Source organism: Podarcis pityusensis (assembly GCF_964106645.2).
Source record: "Podarcis pityusensis genome assembly, chromosome: 1".
In the NCBI taxonomy this organism is placed as follows: Eukaryota; Metazoa; Chordata; class Lepidosauria; order Squamata; family Lacertidae; genus Podarcis; species Podarcis pityusensis.
The window spans coordinates 136,264,997-136,284,175 of NC_138028.1; the positions used below are offsets into that span (position 1 = coordinate 136,264,997).

General features: G+C 41.2%; 1 protein-coding gene across 1 annotated transcript in view; it reads left to right on the top strand.

Moving 5' to 3' along the window:
• ABCA12 (ATP binding cassette subfamily A member 12) overlaps positions 1-19,179 on the top strand; it is a 125,423-nt gene that overhangs the window by 17,624 nt on the left and 88,620 nt on the right. Inside the window, exons 3-10 of the mRNA XM_081014929.1 lie at positions 1,292-1,439; positions 4,605-4,693; positions 6,189-6,295; positions 7,323-7,508; positions 11,052-11,230; positions 11,948-12,060; positions 12,820-12,913; positions 13,994-18,016. Of these exons, the coding sequence (XP_080871055.1) occupies positions 1,292-1,439; positions 4,605-4,693; positions 6,189-6,295; positions 7,323-7,508; positions 11,052-11,230; positions 11,948-12,060; positions 12,820-12,913; positions 13,994-18,016 (4,939 nt within the window). The remainder of the gene's footprint in view (positions 1-1,291; positions 1,440-4,604; positions 4,694-6,188; positions 6,296-7,322; positions 7,509-11,051; positions 11,231-11,947; positions 12,061-12,819; positions 12,914-13,993; positions 18,017-19,179) is intronic.

The following is a 19,179-nucleotide window of genomic DNA, read 5'->3' on the forward strand; positions in this document are numbered from 1 at the left end:
GCGTACATGCCCCTTACAATGTAGCGGGCGGGCGGGAAGGTGACGTCGGAACGGTGCGTGACTAACGCACGCACCGCCCCCATGCGACGTCACAGCCAGTACAGCGCCCGCCACAGTGGGGAGTGTCGGGGCGCACAATGCGACTCCTCCCCTCACTAGTATCTGCCCCGGAGCCGCGGCAAAGGTGTAAAAGAGCCACATGCGGCTCCGGAGCCGCGGGTTGCAGACCCCTGCACTAGGGTGTAATAGAGTTCATAGTGGGGGGAAACCTTGGTGCATTGCATCCAGAAAACCAAGCAAGGATAAAGTAACCTGGGAAACAGAATGCCAAATGCTCATCAGACCATTACACTTCTTCATCATCATCGTTGTTTACTTGTATGCTGGCTTTCCACAGTTAAACCAAGCTCTGGGTGGCTTACAACATGAAAAGATTTACATAATCACAAAAATATAACAAAAGTTTTAATAGCCAATAAATTACATATCAATAGGTATGCAATAAAATTAAGTGATCCCTATTTAGGTCATAATAAAGGCTAACAATAATGAATCTTAAAAATACCCAAAACAACAAAATTAAGCATCGCCAAAATTAAATCTTGACCTCAACAAAAACCCCAAAACAATACCCCACACCAAGTGTCTCTAGGTATCCCGAGAAGCGGGTCCTGCTGGACTCACAGGGAAGGTGGCCTCTGGCCTTTTCAGCAGCCAAGTGGAGTCAGTCAGGGCCTCGCCCTTCTAGGCCAGGTGCAAAGAGGCCAGCAAGGCAAGGAGCAGGTCTGGCAGGACGATGAGCAAAGAATAGTATATGATATGTTATAAAGGTTTCTAGAACGATCTGAGGGGCTATATCCACTCTTGCCTCTTCTAGTCTTCCCTGATTTATTTTGTTCATCCTGGACCTGGGCACGTCTTCTGTACTCTGTATAAGAGAGGCTCTAGATCATGCACAGGGGGTCCTAAGCTGCAGGACCCTCTCCAGATGGAGCCTTGAATGCACGGAGAACAGGGCTGGGAAGTCTGACCCCCTTGATCTGGTTGGCCACCTGCACAAGGCTTTGTTTACTTCTGCCCTTCGAGGTGGCCGCTGGAAATAAATATCACTCTTCTTTGTACTTAGATTTGCTGTCAAAACCTTCATTTCTAATCTATGCGTGGTTCTGTTTTACGTCTCTTCATTATCAGAAACTTTTAATAATAAAAAAATGGAGCATAATTTTCCACTGATTCTCATGCATACCACCAAGCCATACTGATTTATGCCTATTTCTTGCCTACTTTCCAGGTTACCTCGCCCCCCGGAACCTTCCCAGTGCAGGTTTCTTTCCATTTCTTCAAACTGTGCTTTGTAGTTCAGATGCCAGGTGCAAAAGCACACCATATACACCTGAAGACCTGCTACCAAAATTGAATGGTGTATCACCCATAAACAGGTAAGGGAGTAAGTCCTCTTGTTACATAAGAAGGGGGCCAAGTTCTCTTCTAATGGAGGGTGGGGGCAAGGCAGCTGGGAAAACCCCTTGCCTGATCAACAACAGAAAGTATCATTTTTCCATAATACAATAAAATTAGAAATAAACAAAGAAGTGAAAAAAGACAATAGAAATATAGAAAGGAAAAAGAGAAAGAGAGAAAGAGAGAAGAGTAAGATGAAGAAAACAAAAGTAAAACATTAGCAAAAGGTGTAAGAGAACTTCCATGTTCCTTATATAGTAATTACTTTAAACCTTCAGTCCATACAAACATCCATCTTCTCCACTCTCTGTTGAACAATATTTCTTTTAAATCAGGATGTCTCAGAATCATTCATTTCTTTTTCCTACATTTCTTTTTCCAAGATAGGTTCTGTAATTATGTTAACCATTTTTAATTTTTTTTACCTCTGTTAATTCTGACCACCATGACTCCATATCCATGTTAAAGTCTCTCCATTGTGATCACACATTAGATCAATATTCCATTTTTACTTCCCATTATAATCTGCTTGTTCATGCCCAGTTCTGTATGTTCAGTTCTATTTCCTATTATATTCTATTTCCAGTTTTGTTTATGTTTATGGTGACATCCTCCTCTCCTGCTCTAGCACTTTTCATTTTTGTTTTTCCCCGTCTTTTTCCAGAGAGAGTACCATAACTTTAATACCATCATTCTCTGAATTCAGATCATATGCAGTGTACTTTTTCTCTGCTAGAATAAAGACAGGCCAGCACTGAAGTCCCAGATCTTTCCCCCCTTCTCAACTCTATTAGCACCAACTTCAAATAATTCTCAGATTCACCATTTGTGATTTTATCTTTTACTTCTCCAAATCCTTGTGTGGGAATCATTTCCATTTCTGCATCACCGTCTGCTTCTTTCCATTTAATTATTTATTGATCCAGTCCTGCCAACATTTCATCAATTTCGTCTGAAGCCTCTGTGTATGCCTCCTTTCCATTTCCATTTTCTACCTCATATTACTCTGGCTCATTTTTTCCCATCATTCCCTTCATCTTCATCAAACATTGATCTGATCATTTTAAATTATTCATCCATCAACTGCCGAACAATACCAACAGTCACTGGGTCATCCAAAGGTACCACACTGGGTGCTTTTAATGTTCTAGATCTTATTAGATCTAGGCTTCTGCAGCTGTAACTGTGTTATTTCAAAAGCAGATTCTTGTCTGCCTCCTTTCTCATGGCTAGTTATGGCTGCTTCACTTTTGATTTCCCCGGTTCTTTAGTGGCAAGAAACAAAGTAAAAGGATTGAGGATTTCCTATCATCTGATTTAACTTTTGTTGTCTACCAGAAATCAGGCTGTCTGCTTTGCTATAACTCTTTAACAATTAGTTTCCTTTCTGTTTTTTCAGCCACAAAAGGTAGTACTCACAGATTTTCAAATTATAAATTTTCCCAAGTGGATGGAAAGGGGATGTGTGATTCTCATTACAGTTTCATTGTACCAAATATGTTTTAAAGGGCTTTTAAAAGAGAGGGTGAGATTCTTTTATTGGCATTGCTCCTTAGCTTGCCAGCTCTTCCTTGCTCCTGTCCAAGGTGCAAGGTACAGACAACAGAAAAACGGCTTTGATCCAAGTGTCTTGAGGATAAATCCTAGATTACTCTGTCTCCGGAGTGAGTAATAGACCCAAACTATCTGTCTGGCTATTAACAATCCCCACAGAGCTAGCAGATAGCTCTCTGAATCGCCACAACTCTCTCAACTGTAGGAAGCTAGCCGGGCTTGATTAGCTTTTAACACTTGCTGAATCCAGGGATCAGAGGGATCTGGCACATACAAACACATAACAATAGTATCAGCTTGCAGCAAAACTAAGTGATCAATTTTATCAAGCACATTCCTTGCTCCTCTGAGACTCTCTCTTAAGATTTGAAATATATTGATGTAGACCACACACAGGAAGTTTACCTTACCCCAAGTCTGACCACCTGGCTCTGTTGTCTGCACTGATTTGCAGTAGCTCTCCTAGGTTGCAGACAGGAGACATTCCCAGCCCTACCTAGAGATGCTGGGGGTGGAACCTGAGGCCTTCTGCATGCAAACCAGGTGCTCTGTCACTGAGCTACATCTATTCTGCACCCAGAATCTCCTAGACAATACTCTAACCCTGCATCCCTGCCTAAGGTCACACGGAATGTGTACACCAAAGAGAGTGGCGGACCATCACATGGTTGACTCTGATTTTGTGGTGTTGGTCAATTAGCTTAGATAGGATTCATGAGAAATTCTTATAAGGTCTTGAAAGAGAAAGGTGAGGAAATATGATAGGAGAGTTAATAGTGAATTAAAAATTTCCCAAACTGCCCTCCACACACCTGGCTTTTATGAACAAATCACTCGAGGTTTTAGCCCAGAAGTGGCAAAACCTTTAGAGTTAGAGAGCCGGATTCTCTCATGGCAACCTTCTAGAGCAGCCTTTCTCAACCTGTGGGTCCCCAGATGTTGTTGAACTACAACTCCCATCACCCCTAGCCAGCAAGGTCAGAGCTCAGGGATGATGGGAGTTGTAGTCCAACAACAGCTGGGGACCCACAGGTTGTCTAGAGGCTGCATGCTCATGGTGAGTCTTGGTTAGCACATTTGGGGGCTTCTGCTGATTCCTTGTGGTTGCAGGGGCTCTGTATCTTGTCATTAAGGTTGTGGTTAGACTTGCTGTTGTTCCCAGTCTTCCTTTCATCATGCTCACTTCTACCAGCATTTGTCTCAGTTAAGAGCTGCCATGTGCGCTGGCTTGAACTGTTGCACCTGCAACATCCTGCAACATCCTGGTGCTTCTGCTATACTGTTGCAGCATTACCTTGTGATGGAGCTGCAGTCTTGGATCTGGCCCGATCCTCTTTTTGCCTTACCCTCTGAGAAAGACCACCAGGGGGGAAAGCAAATAGCTTCTCCGGAAATAACATCAAGATTGGTTCCAGAATGGTTCTAAACAAAACAACAACCCATTGCTTGAAATAAAGGCAGTGCTTTATCAAGAAATTCACATTTTGGTGGGAAGAACTTGGCCTGAGTGGTTTAATGCAAGGAGCTTCAGTGAAGGGGTAACTATAAGTGATGATGCAGGATTCTTCTCACTCCTTTTTCCTTATCAGAAAACGGAGAAGGTCAGCTAACCCGGAGAAGGACAGCCATCCATCATCCCAGAGTGCTGATGTTCCCAAAAGCAAGAATGGTTCATTGGGTAGGTTATTTGATTCTATTAAGAGTTTAGCAAACTTCCTCTCTTAGCTGCAGATAAATGTTATAACCATGGAGAAGTATTTGAACAAGGCCCAGGCGAGTTCTATTAAAACAATTGCTTTGTTTTCTATGGGTACTTGAGTGAGTAAGCAATTATTTTAAGCAGCTGAGGATATCTTAGTAACAGCAGAAGCCTATATGCATGTATATGCAGAAGTTCAGTGGGACTTATTCCCAGATATGTGTGCAGTCTCATGTCCTGCAAGCTCCAAAAAGCTCAGTAGGACTTGATTCCCAGGAGGTCATTGATATGATTGTGCTTTATTAGTTAAAACTATTGAGAATAGTTACAAGTATGTGCCTTTATATTAGGGTTGTCATACATCTGGAATTTCCCAGGCATTGTTGGGATTCGGCCCTTCAAAACAATGTCCAGACGTATGGCAACCCATGTCGGAAGTGTACATTTCAGTAAATTTGCTTAGAAATAGCTCAAACAACTTTGGCTCTGGTTGCTCTTTCCATGTCTGCAACCCGGGGGGGGGGGGGAGAGAAAGAGAGAGAAGGGGGAAGAGGCAGCAGCCTCTGCTGCTAATGCTGCCTAAGCAACCACTCACATTTTCTGTGTTTTAATAAAGTTGTGGCCAAAATTATGCCAAAAACCTTAAACAAAAATTATGTGTCAATTGTGTTTTTATTGGGGTGTCATGGGGACCTCGACACACCAAACTAAAGTGCCCTTCCTTCTCTTCACGTATCCTCATTGGCTGGTTAGGGAGCCAAAGTGAAAGTGAAAGTGAAATTTCTCAGGACTCAGACAAAGGCAGAAATTCAATTTTCTGAGCTATAAAAATTTGTTCAGGACTACGGCAAAGTCAGGAAATTGGTTTTTTAAGCCATAAAAATTTGTGGCTCCCATAGTCCAGTTTGAAATCAGATAGATAACAGGCTTGCTTAAAATGGCATTAAGGGAGAAAGGAAGTTCTGCTGAAGAAGAAACCCCCTTAAGTGAATGGGAGTTGTTTTAGAATCTTTGTGGGAACGCCTTGGATGGCTCGTGACATGAGGTTGTTCCCTGGGGAAAACTGCAAGTCAGGGTGTCTGCGATGGGAGGGGAAATCCTACCTTTACTTTGAAGCATTGGGAATGAAGTGCAAGTGTGTGGCTGTTGGCTGGATAATTACCTGGATTCAGGCTTCTGAAATCAGCAGGGGATGACTGTTCAACTAGCTAGCAATTGTATGATTGCATGGTGCAGACGGTAGTGACCATCAGCTCCCTTATTCAAAGGCAAGAACATGATTCTCGCAAAACAAACTGGTTACTACTGGTTTCGCACCACAAACTGCCTTACCAGTTATTGCTGCTTGGAGTAATGGACTATGACTATGACTATAAACAGAGGCACTGTTTATCTTACGTAGGAGGCGTCATGAGCTCACATTCTTTGGCAAATTTAGCATTCGAAATTTGTATGTTTTTAAAAATCATTGCAGGGCTAATTGATCCAACAGTCAATCTGAGAAGCATTGCTGAAAATATTTCCTCATCATCCAGCCATGCCAGAATTAACTTGCTCAACAAGATTCTCAGTCTGGGAGAGGTAATTTCTATATTCACTTTAATGAGATCACCTTTGGAATACCATTTTGTTACGTAATATTCGTGTGTGGGTTTATTTTAATGCAAGCATTTAATGCAAGAAAATGCAAGCATGTTTCTAGTTTCCAAAATTGCTATCTCGGTGTGTTCAAATAGCAACAGATCTTATTTTAGGTTGTTCCACGGAGATCTGGTACAAATAGATGTGCAATTGAATGTGATCTGACTATGCCTGGTTCACCTTTCATATGAATCCATTGTTAAAATATGCTCCGTTTCTCCACTGTTACTGCTGCTGCCGCCACACCAGAAAAAAACAAGCCACAGTCCATATTATTATTATTATTATTATTATTATTATTATTTTGTACCCTGTCCACCTGACTGAGTTGCCCCAGCCACTCTGGGTGGCTTCCAGCATATATAAAAACATAGTAAAACACTAAACATTAAAAAGCTTTCCTATACAGGGCTGCCTTCAGATGTCTCCTAAGGGTTACTCTTCTTCTTGACATCTGATGGGAGGTATTCCACAGGGTGGGCGCCCCTTCCAAGAAGGCCCTGGGTCCCTGTAGCCTCACTTCTTGCAGTGTGGGAACCGCCAGAAGGCCTTCAGTGCTGGATCTCAGTGTCCATTCTGAGAAGAGCCTAGGTTTTGGGCTAGTAGCAGCTTCATACTTTACATACTTCCTGGTTTCCAATAGAACATGAAGTCTAAGAGAGAAGTGTGCATCCCTGAGTGTGTGCATGTGCAAACAAGCTATAGTCACTTCTAGGCATGGCAGTGGGACCGGCAATGCTCCATATGCCTTTACTGGGAAGTATAGGGGTGGGGTAGTGGTGCTCACAGTCCCAATTTAGATTTCTTTCAAGTTCTGGTGCCCTGCGCCCTTTTGCTAGCCTCGTGGGTGTAATAATTGTGATCTTCTAACCTTTGCACCAACAATTGTAGCTGTTCAAAAATTTTGATGAAACCATTGATCATTCACACCTCACTTTCAGTTCTTGTACGGAAATTTATTTTATAGATGCAGATGCACAAGTCTTCTGCAGGAAACCTTAAAGCTGGTATTTGTGAAGTCATGGCGGCCGATGCATCATCACAGAATCTCCTTAGGGAAGTCTTTGGAACAAACATCTATCAAACATTTTGCTTCACCAACTTGTCCCTTGTAGAGTCCTTCTTTCAGGAATTCAGAAGTCAGATTCCTAAAGTGAGTATCCAACTCTTTTTTTTTTTTTTTTGTCTGCTAAATAATAACCTCAATCAAATTGCTTAGAGGAAAAGTTCCCCCTCTTCCCTTATCAGAGTAGCTTTCCACATTGTGCCCATTCACTCACCCTTTATCCCCCCAGCATAACAGCTGGCAGTTTTGTGAAAGAGGCATTTCAGTTTCTTTGTGCTTCATGAGCTGCAATAGCTGGAAATGAATGGCAGGAAGAAGCAGGGATGGAATATCAGACTTTATCTTTGATTGTTGGAAAATAGGCAGGCTGATCTCTCCTTCATCAAGGGCAAAGGCTGGAGATGGGAACGCTTGCAGTATTTGTTAAGCTAAACTCAATAGCAGCAGGTGTGAGTGTTTAAACCTAGATTTTCTCAGCCATGTAAAAAGAGGGGAGTTGTGGGGACTGTTTTTAAGAGAAAACGATTGCATGGGCAGGAAGTTCTAAACCACCTCCTTTGTGTGACTTCCTGTAGCTTATACATAGTTTATATAATGGATATTTTAATTCTCAGATGATTAGATTATGTTTCCCTCCATCCCTGACCATTGGCCATGCTGGATGGTGGTGAAGGGAATCAGAATCCAACAAAGACATGAGGTCCACAGGTTTCATAACTCTGTCCTAGGGGAGATGATGAGAAGTAGGTACAGGGAAAGCTCAGCTCCGTCAACCCACATACCTCCGTATCTCTAAATCTTGGATCCCCACACCCACTTTTATACAATGATCAGAGCAGATCTGAGTTTCAGCAAATAAGTTTGCTGCTGCCCTTTCTAGTTTGGCCCTAGTTATACCTGACAAAGAGTTCTAAAGGGAAAATTCAACAGGGATTTGAGGGAAATTGAGAAATGAGCAAGCATTACTTACCCATAAAATTGTCTTACACTGAGTCAGATTATTGGCCCATCTAATCAGGTGTTGTCTACCCCAATTGGTAGCAATGTCTCAGGGGAAGGGTCTTCATCAGCTCTAGTTGCCAAGAACTTCTGAAGTGGAAATGTGTATTGGTTTGGTAAAAGGAAAAATAGAATACGGTGAAATAAAATGAGAATTCACTGTGTGCCTAGATTTGGGGCAAGTACTGGGCAAATGAGAGAGCCCAGTAGAGGTTTAAAATCACAGAGCATGCAACCAAGTAAAGCATTGAAATATAGGCTGTTAGACCTTTGAAATATCCCCTTCTAAGTTGCTTCCAAAGTTCCCCACTTCCCTTAGCATAGCAAGAGACCACGCATTTGGGAAGTTTAAAATGGTTTACAGTGGTACCTCAGTTGTTAAATGTAATCCATTCCGGAAGACTGTTCGACTTCCGAAATGTTCGACAACCGAGGAACAAAGGGCAGTTGGCAAAGTCAATGGAGAAAAAAGAAAAAAGTGCAGTGGGAGCCGTTCGACTTCTGAGGCACGTTTGAAAATGGAAGCAATTTCTTCTGGGTTTTCGGCGTTGGGGTTCCAAAATGTTCGGCTTCCAAGATGCTTGAAAACTGAGGTACCACTGTACTTATAAAGTCTTCAAAGGTCAGATTCATATGCCTTTCCATACAGCAGCAAGAAAAGATAGGCAGTTTCAAAATGATAAATATTTCTAAATTATTCATATAAAAACACAAAGATGGCTTGCTTAAGTCTAAGGTTGGAGCATCTAGATTTGACTCCTTACTGGTAGGGTTCACATGATGGAAAGGAAAAAGAGCAAAGAGTTTGGTAACCCTTCCTCCCACAATGAGGGGATGTAACCTAGCTAAGCCTGGCAGGACAGCTTACTCTATGGTCTTAACCCCTTCATGCATTAATTAGAGTTAAGCATGTTGGTTATATGAGGCTGGTTATTTCCAAGGATCAAACCTGGCACATCATGAATTCAAAGCATGGCCTCTGCCACTTAACCATGTTACTTCTTAAAGCTATAACACCTCTTTGCCTTAGACCATGTGTTTGTGTGAACATAGTAGCAAACTTTAAAAGGAATGAAGGCCCTGATTGAAGGCAAAATTCCATGTGCACTGAATCACAGGTGACAAAAGCATCCCTTTCAGTTAATAGAATTAATGCAGACATCCCTTCCCTATAGAAAAAATACTTGTGCACCATATATGCACCAACGCATGTAACACTTCTATAGGCATCTGTTTCACTGCTTGTATATTTAATATACAAGTCATTAAGAAGCTGCAGACAATAGTGAATTCCTGCTGCAAGTGCATGCAGTGGTCAGCTATATGTTCCCTCCCTTGAACTGAGTTCAAAAGAACCTCTTATTGGAATCATCAGATTAGGTTTTTTAAATTTGATTTTCCATAAGTGTCTGCTTTCTCCTGTTGTGCCTTCATCATGTTTTATAAGGGCATCACCCAGCAACTCTTATTCGATCTGATGCTCTAGGACTAGTACAGTACAAGCCTTTGGCATACTTCAATACTATCTGGGAGCCCAAGCCTGTACCACAGTTTCCCCTTCCTATCTGGGAGGTTTTGCAACTGGTAGGGCAAGATCACAAGATCTCCTAGTCATGGAACAGGTTCATGCAGGTCTGTAGTTCTTGACTCACAGCAGCATCAGCAAATGAAGCAAACCTCCACACCCCGTATATAGCTGGGCTTTCTTGAGGTTTAGTATGGAAACATTTAAATTTTCAACCAGGCCAAATTAATATTTTTACTACTAGTAGTAGTATGGTTTGAAACATGTGTTTCAAAAAGTCCAATACTTTTACAGAACAGTAATCAAAAAACCCCAGAAAGGTGTGCCCCTGAGCTGAGGAATTTACAATTCAAAATTTATATGCAAGAGGAGGGAGAAAAGATATAGACAAAAAGGAAGAATGTGTATTCAGTTCATCACATGTCTTTACTTTCAGTACGGGATGAGAACGAAGGGGTTAAGCCAAAAGCTACTCAGGAAAGTATGGAAGTGGGTCAGCATTACGTAGGTGATCTGGGAGTAAGTTCTGGGCACGAGGAACAGCAATCAGGAAAAGGGGAAGTTTAAAGAATACAGTAGTTTGGTGATGGACCTGAAGCACCTTTCTTTGGTTAATGCACACTTCACATGTTTTGTAGGCATGACATAGCAAAGGAGAAATTTCTAAATGCATTTAGGCCATCCTGTGACCTGTTTTACTTATCTTAGGCCACAGTCTTGCCCACAGTTGCTGAAATCTATGGCGTAACCAGGTGCACTTTTGTGGGCAGGCTGCTATCCAGAGCAGCAACAGATGCTCTGTAGGACATTTTTCATCCATTCATTTCAAGATTAATTCTTAATCTTGCTGGTTTTTTCTCTCCTGCCTAGTTTTATAAAGATATCTAGAATGACAAGCGCTGAAGTCAAAGAAGTGACTAGTAGCCAGGATGCCTGCCCAAGTATGGTATCACACACATACTTTCCCCACAGAGCTGCAGTTTGAAGTTGTTTCCCTCCCTCCATTGTGAGCAAGCTATGATTAAAAGAGAACTGGGGTCCTGTGAACTGCTCTATCTATCTATCTATCTATCTATTCCTTTTAAAAGTTTCATTTTTGTTTTAAGTTGCAGCAAGATTCTCAGTACCAGGTGGCTTTTGTCAAGGAAACAGTTTCGTTCTTATCGCTCATCTCCCAAGTGCAGAATGAAACTTCTCTATGGCGCATCCTCCTGATGGCCCCAGATATCACTCAAGGTGTCAGTGCTATGAAGGATATGATTGCTGCCCTTCAGAACACAAGCAGGTAAAAGAAAAGGCAAGCTATACACCAAAAACATAATAGCTATGCCTGGTATTTCGCTGACAGTGATGAAGTGGTAGCTTCCACTGACAGTTATAAAGGGAGGTGTTATGAAAGGAAAGCATGATATTTCGGTGGCTTGGTAGTAGACTGGTTTATTTGAAGGTCTAGGCTGTGTACATGGACTTCATCTGTAGTGCTTGTTTGATTAAAGTGATTTTATTGTTCTTGGTGGTACAGAATTTTTTGTAAGGAAATAAAAATAAATAGTGTTCAAATGGGGCAGTGATGATACAACAACATCTAATACAACATTGTATTATCAATTGTTATATCAAAGGAGCTAATAGAATAACATAGTGAAAGAAATGAATGTTTATAACAGAAAATGCAAAAAATTAAAGCAAAACAAACAAACAAACAAATGGGGCAGTGATGATTGCCACATAGAAGTGTCTTAGGGAGGGAAACCCTGAATATTTGGAATTCATAGACTTCATGGCATTCATTTTCATCCTCCCCTTTATCTCCATTTCTTACTACTTTGGGAATAGGCTGCCTGCCTCCTGATGCTTGCCATTTTGTTTTCCTAAAATGCCCTAGACATTGTGCAATTTCTTCCCTTACACTACCTAGCTATTTACAGGAACCAAAGCTGTTCGATGCTCTATAATATGCTCATTATTTGTTACTATTGCTTTATTTCCCCTGTTTACAAAGAATTATTATGGCTGTGGAAAAGGATTCTCCGCTAGTTGCAAGTGACAATGGACTGCAAGCCATACAGAACATGATTAGTGGTCTGCTGCTTGCCTTGAACTGTTCAGAGCAAGGTGAGGCTGCTTGCTTATCTCTTTATCAGGCATCTAAGTAATATTGATGGACAAGTTTAAGCTCTTGCAAATCCATACTTGTTGCATCATACAAAAAATGTTTTTTTGCTTCAGTTTATAACAGACACTAAGATGCACAAAATAATGAAATGCTTACTGCCAACAGAAAATAGAAACAATTTTTTCATAAGTTATTCAAGGCCTTGTTGATGTGTTTGTTCTGATAAATGGAAAAGATTAATAGTCATTAGAGATACTGGGGTGGTTTGTATGTAATGTTTATGGCTTAACAGAGCCAGGAAAAAGGGTCTCTTCTCATCTCCTCCTGACACATGCCATCTCTGGCACATTATTTAACCCAGAGTTCATTTTTTCTGAAACAGGTAACTCTGGTTTCATGTCAGTTTACTAACCAGGATCTTTAAACATGGTTTATTCCTGGATCTTGTTAAGATCCTAGTTAGTAAGCCATCACCACCCTAGTGTTCCCCATATGACACACTGTTTTAAGCATGATTCTATGATTCTATGATTCTAAGCAAACCAGGACTGAAGGGCTGAATATAGTTTTGGGATGGGGAGAAATTTGTTTCAGTTTCCATGTAAATCCTAATTGATCAAATTTGCACTTTCCAAAACACAGCCATACTTCAAAATTCACATTTATACTTCAAATGCTATGTTTGACTATCATCACAATTAAAGTTGAAAGGCAGTAACTCAAATTGTGGATTTATCTTGTTTATTTTTCTTTTGTAGATAATAGCAGCTCAGCAATGAATGACATTTGTCAGCTCTCTCTTTACTGGAAAAACAACCCAACTTTAATGACTCAAATGAAAAACATTGTGAGGTGAGATTAGAGTAATAAATTATTTATGGGGTGAAAGTTAGGTTTTTGCTAATGTGAAATTTTATTCTGGGGGGGCAGTGGGAAGGGTGCTTTGCAAAAACTGCATAGCTTTCACTAGATCATATGAACATTTATCTAGCATCTGATGTATTGCTGAGGCAAAGCTGGTCGATTAAACTCATAACACACTGTGGATTTTAGGGGAAAATGTATCCCTGAGAGTTAGTATTTGTTAGTATTAACAATGTGATCTTATGCATGATTCCTCAGAAATAAGTCACCTTGGCAGGGATTTAACTAACCAGCTCCATAAATGGAAGCCTTGAACAAGGATTTCTGTTTGTGCAATAGGGCTTTCCTTCCTCTCCTCTTTCGGCAGGCCCTGTCCCTCAAAACTGGCTTTCGTGTGTATGTGTGAGAATTGCCAGAATAGTACACAAAGGGAGGAGAGGGGCTTGTTCCATCTAGCAAACTGAAATGCTTGTGTAGAGGGAACAATTGAAAGAGCTTGATGTTGAATTCTACCCACAGTGTTTAGCGGGCTTACTCCCAGCTAAGTGTGTATAGGATTTCAGCCACAGTGACAGAATCCATGACACATTGGTTGTTCTCAAATGTAGCACAAAACTATGGCTTAAGGTTTATATGCACAAGTATTGGGCACATGCACTTCCTTCCTCTCTTCCTTCAATGCAGCAGTGAGGTGGGAATCAGAACCCTTTGCCTCTGTTTTTTATGAATGATGATTTGTTGTTATATGCAAACCTAGAAATGTAGCACCATTCAGAAACTGATGGGAGTGTACTTCATTCTTCAAGCAGAAGCAACATATTGTTTACTGAATTTTAAAGAAATACACATTTGTCATGGCATAAAGACTGACACGTTTATTCTGCCATGTTCTAGCTTGAGGGGGCATTATTGTCTTTTTGTTATTATGTTATGTATTTTGTGGGGGGTTTGTGTGTTTTATGTTGTAAACTGCCCTGTGATCTTTGGATGAAGGGAGATATTTAACTTGATAAATAAATGTTAGATTTCATTTGAATTTGTATTTCTGTATTTTTGTTCTCATTTCAGAAAAATATTACCTCCAGATTTTGCTGGTGAAGACTTCAAAACGCGTAATATCTCAAAGGATTTAGAAACCATTAAGAAGTCTCTACATCTTTTTGAAGTTTTACCAGAGAAGTTTAGCATTGCTGAACTGAACAACCTGTTCAAGCAATATGAGAATAACAGTAGAGTGAACTTGACTGATATCCTTCAGTGGCAAATGAAGGCTGACCGAGACAGTAAATTAAGAGGTGCACTTAATAGGAGAGAAATCAACCAAATCAACAACTTCACATCTCTCCTGCTTCAAAATGACTTTAATAGGCTGCACTTGCTTGATATAATGGCTCACTTGAAAGAAAGTAAAAATGTTCCCAAGTTTAGAAACTTTTGGAATCGAACATTTTTAAATAAGACTAATATTATGGTCACAAAGATATGGCAAACCATTAAAACGATAAATTCTCACAAATTATCTTATATGCCTGAAAACCTTAGAAGGTACTTAGCATCAGTCCAAGATGTGCCATCATTGTTTTCAGATTTTCTGTTTAAACCTACAACTATTTACAACTTTCCTGAGAAGTTCTTGACACTCCAGAAAATCTTAAATATTGTAGCAAATGTTGAGAAAAGTCATAATTACTTATTGCTATCCTTCATCATTGACAAGATGCAGGACATTCAAAATTTCGTTGGTGAATCTTATTGGAATGAATTCAATCATTATTGGCGTATTACAGAAAAACTGAGGTCTGCAAAATGGAGTGATACAGATATCGTTGCCTATGGGCAGGTTTTGGACATATTGCACCACAATCTTCATGTTCACCACAATGGCTCTGGCCTTCCTTTGAGAAAGGAGCTTGGGCAGCTGACCAAATTCGTGAACCATTTAATGAAAGAATACAGTGAGGAGGACATCCATGGGGCAAACGTCTCAATGTTTTTAGATGCTGCTCAGAAAACTCTAGATGTGCTAGAAGACTTGGAGGAAAGGTACATCCATGAATTAATTCCTGTTAATCCACTAAAGGATGCCAGCAATGAAACTGTCCAGAGATTGTTCCAAATATTCAAGGAAGGGGTAGATATACTTTCTGATCCTAGGCTGACAGAATCATCTAGTATAAACAAATTGGATACCCTCTTCCGTTTTTCACGCATGTTACTTTTGCAGAAGTTGTATAGGACTTCAGCACAGCATGATTCTTCAGGAGAAGCAAAAGCACAGGATCTTTTGTATTTAACATTGACCCCTTTTCTAAGGGAAGACAATCAGGTTAATGAAAAACTGCAGAACTGTACTGTCAAGGATGTTCATCACATGGTTCTTGAAGTGTTGTTGAATAATGCCACCCTACTGGATGCCTTAAGAGGAAGCAGCTGCCATTTCCTCTTTACCGCCACAGACTTGGAAAACCAAACAGCCCACCATCATACATTTACTGAGTTGTTTCAGCTTGTGATAAGAAATTTAAAATTGATGCCAACTTTTGAAACTCTCCACAAAGACAAATGGAAATACTTTTCAGATGAATTTCAGTGCTTTATCAACTCATTACAAGTTTCGTCAGAGTTTCTCTCCAAACTGAACTATTTCCATAGCTACAAGAATCCCTGGATACAAAAGATGCATAGACGTCTAACAGCCATCTCTAATGAATTCCACCAAAGTAATCTGACCTGCCAAGCACCGTGGGTCGGGCTTATGGACATTATAAATGGACCTTCTGCTTTGCACATTTTAAGCCCTTTTATTCTGAATGAAACAGAACCTCGTGCACAAAATTTATCTGGCAGTGTACCACAAGCCCTTGCATCTTTTATTTTGTTACAAAATGAGCCCTATAAGAATGCCGCTGTATCAAAGATGTTAAAAGTGAGCAAAAATGATGCAAGTCAATCAAAATGGAAGAACTTATCAAAGCTATTGAGTGAAGTTGCAAATATGTTGAGCTCCAATCAGAATGTGACAAATGCAAACCAGTATGTTCGACTCTTGGACATGACCAGAAAAGCTCTACTTCTCATTGGCACAGGACTGGCGCCTAATAAAACAGAAACTCATCTGCCCCTTGAGACCTTAAGTTGGCAGATGAAAGCGTCCTATTTAGAAGATATGCTTGCTTCATTAAAATTATTCCTAAGTGAAACCTCTGACATAGATTTCAAAGCTCATTTAGAAATACTTTTTAATAATTCGTCTACACCTGTTGATGTTCTTGCTCAAAGCCTTTTTTATATGAACCCTCACTGGAAGGAAACCAAGAAGGCATCAAACTTAAGTAGAATGATTTGGAATCAGCTGTTTTTAAATGAGACCAATTTTAAATTAGCAACAATATGGGAAGATATCAAAAAGGTGATGTCTATGGCAAATCCACTGTTTCCTGAGGATGTGACGCAGGACTTTGATGCAACACAGGAGGCTCCATTGCAGTTTTCAGATGTTCTGCTTAGATCTAAAAGCACAAAAAACATTTTGGAGTACTTCTTAGCACTTTTGAATAAGTATCGTTTTACAGCAAACATGAGCATGAGCCACAATGCCCCCTTAATGGCGTACCTTTCAGGAATAATGCAAAAAATCCAAAACACCACAAATTTTTACACACAGGATAATGGTTCTGATACTCTTTTCAGTACAGAACTGGAGGAACTGACTAGACGCTTATCCCACATTACACAGAAGTATACTGGGGAAGACTCACAAAACAGCAACATCTCAGAAGTAATCAATGTGGTCCTCAGGAATCTGTTGTTACAGAAAACTTTTGAACACCAGTTTAACACCAGCCAATTAGAAGCAACCCCTCAGTTGGTCTATGATAGTAATAAAGCCCTCCAAAGGGTATATGACATACTGAGGCAAGGGACAATAATGCTTTCTGACAGCAGATTGGAAGAAGAAACTGCTAAAGAAAAAATTGCTGCACTGTATGGTTTCTCACACTTTATCTTTCAAAAAGAATTTAATGAGTCTTTGTTAGGGCTTAGTACTTTAGCAGAAGCAAAGATAATAGATGTCTTGCATTTATCTCTGAGTCTTTTCTTAGATATTGGGAACCATAGAGCTGGAAGGCCACATAACTGCAGTGTCCAAGATGTAATTCACGTAATACTTCAGATGTTGTTTAAGAATGCCACTATCCCTGAGTCCTTGAAAGAAAGTCATTGCGAACTACCTTTTACTTCCAGGGACGTTGAAAACAGAACAATGCCCAATCAAACATTTACTGAATTGCTCCAGGACTCAATAAGCAACTTAAAGCAGACTCCAGAATTAGCAAGACTTTACCAAAACAATAGTGAATATTTGTCAAGCGCATTGTTATGCATCATCAAATCACTACAGTTTTCTTCAAGCCTGCTTTCAAAAATGGACACCCTCTTTCATTTTAAACATCCATGGATAAGGGACATTCATAAAACTCTAGCAATAATCTCTAACGAGCTGCCCCCAAATGATTCAACTTGCCCAATCCCTGTTCTTAGTGATACAAATAATACAGTCAACGATGATCTTTTGAATCTTGTCCCGCTTTTCTTTGCCAATGAAGCAGAATTTTATTCACAAAATCTCACAGACAGCTTAGCTGACGGGAATAATTTGTCAGTGTTTTTCAAGCTATCGCAGGATAGCCTTCCTTCAAATGCTGCCATAAATGAAGTGCTTCAGATTGCCAGGGAAGCTATCCACAGCCACTCTGGATGGAAGACTTTTTCTCATATCTGGAACATGTTTCTCAAGTGGAACATTACGGAAGTTGAGTATGTGAAGCGCAGCTTGAAACTAGTGGAAAGAGTTCTAGTTGACAATGAAGTACCTGATGCCAGTGTTTTTAAAAATGTTACATTTTTGAATTTACTGAAGGAGCTAAAAGCAGATGTGAATCTACATTTTCTTCAAGACAGAACCAATCTGGAATATCAACTTGACCACGTTGCACACCCTTCTGTTGTGACCACTGAAATGCTTCTAAATAGAATACTGCTTCAGAATGAACTGGTGCAAACACTGCCTCCAAGCAATTTGATTGGACGGTAAGTAGTCAGTTTCATAATTGTAACAATCTGTTGTTGAACTCAGCAGTTCAGAGATTATTCAGCCTTGTTCTCAGATAGAGTTGGGGTGCCTCTAAATATCAGAGAGTGGCCAAATAGGGAGAGCGCTTTTCCACTCAGGTCCTGCTTGCAAGCTCCCCATAGGCATCCAACTGGCCACTTTGAGAACAGAATGTTGGCCTAGACCAGCCATAGGCAAACTCGGCCCTCCAGATGTTTTGGGACTACAACTCCCATCATCCCTAGCTAACAGGACAGGTGGTCAGGGATGATGGGAATTGTAGTCGCAAAACATCTGGAGGGCCGAGTTTGCCTATGCCTGGTCTAGATGGGCCTTGGATTCTCTTATGTCATTTTAAGTGAAGACTGGCCCACCCATGAGGCAAGGTCAGGTGGCAAATCTGAGTCCAAGTTGCACACCATTTGCCACCATTGCACCATCACTGACTCCTCCTGTGGGGGGGGGGTGTACCACTGCTGCTGCAAGCATGCCCTGCTGCCTCATCTGCCATGGGTGGCACCCACAGAGGTGGTCGTGACAGAGGTGACAGGTTTTGCCTCAAGCGGCAAAAGATCCTGGCCCGGACCTGATACATGCTTTGGTATTTAAGCATGGGATAAAAACAATGTCTTGAATCCAAAGACAACACAACTCTCCCTTTTTGCTGAACTGCAAAAAAAAAGACTGGAAGCTTATGGGTTCCTTCAGAGCAGCCTTTCTGGAGGCCTGGGGGCAATTGCACCAGAAGGAGAAAATCGGCAACCTCCCCAGCACAAGCAGAACTACATTTCCCTCATACTGGAGATTAAAACTGTAGTGTTTGACAAAAATAAGAGGGACGGGCGGAGGAGGGGGGGTGCGGGCCGCCCTGGGAGGTGACACAATGCCAGGTGGCACTCACTGGGGGGCCTGCAGCACACCTGACCCATGCGCCTCTCCTGGGAGTGACACCCAGGCTTGGGCGCACACAGGCTTTGCACTGCCCAAACGGTCTGCCCACTGCCTCCCCCCAGCTGTAGGGTGGCTGAATTGGAGGAGGCAGGCAGACTCTGGAGCCCCGCAGTGCGCCCTGCCCCATGGGTGACCCGCCCTCGCCCTGCCCCCATGGGTGGCTTGTTTTGCCCCTGGGTGCGCCGCCCCA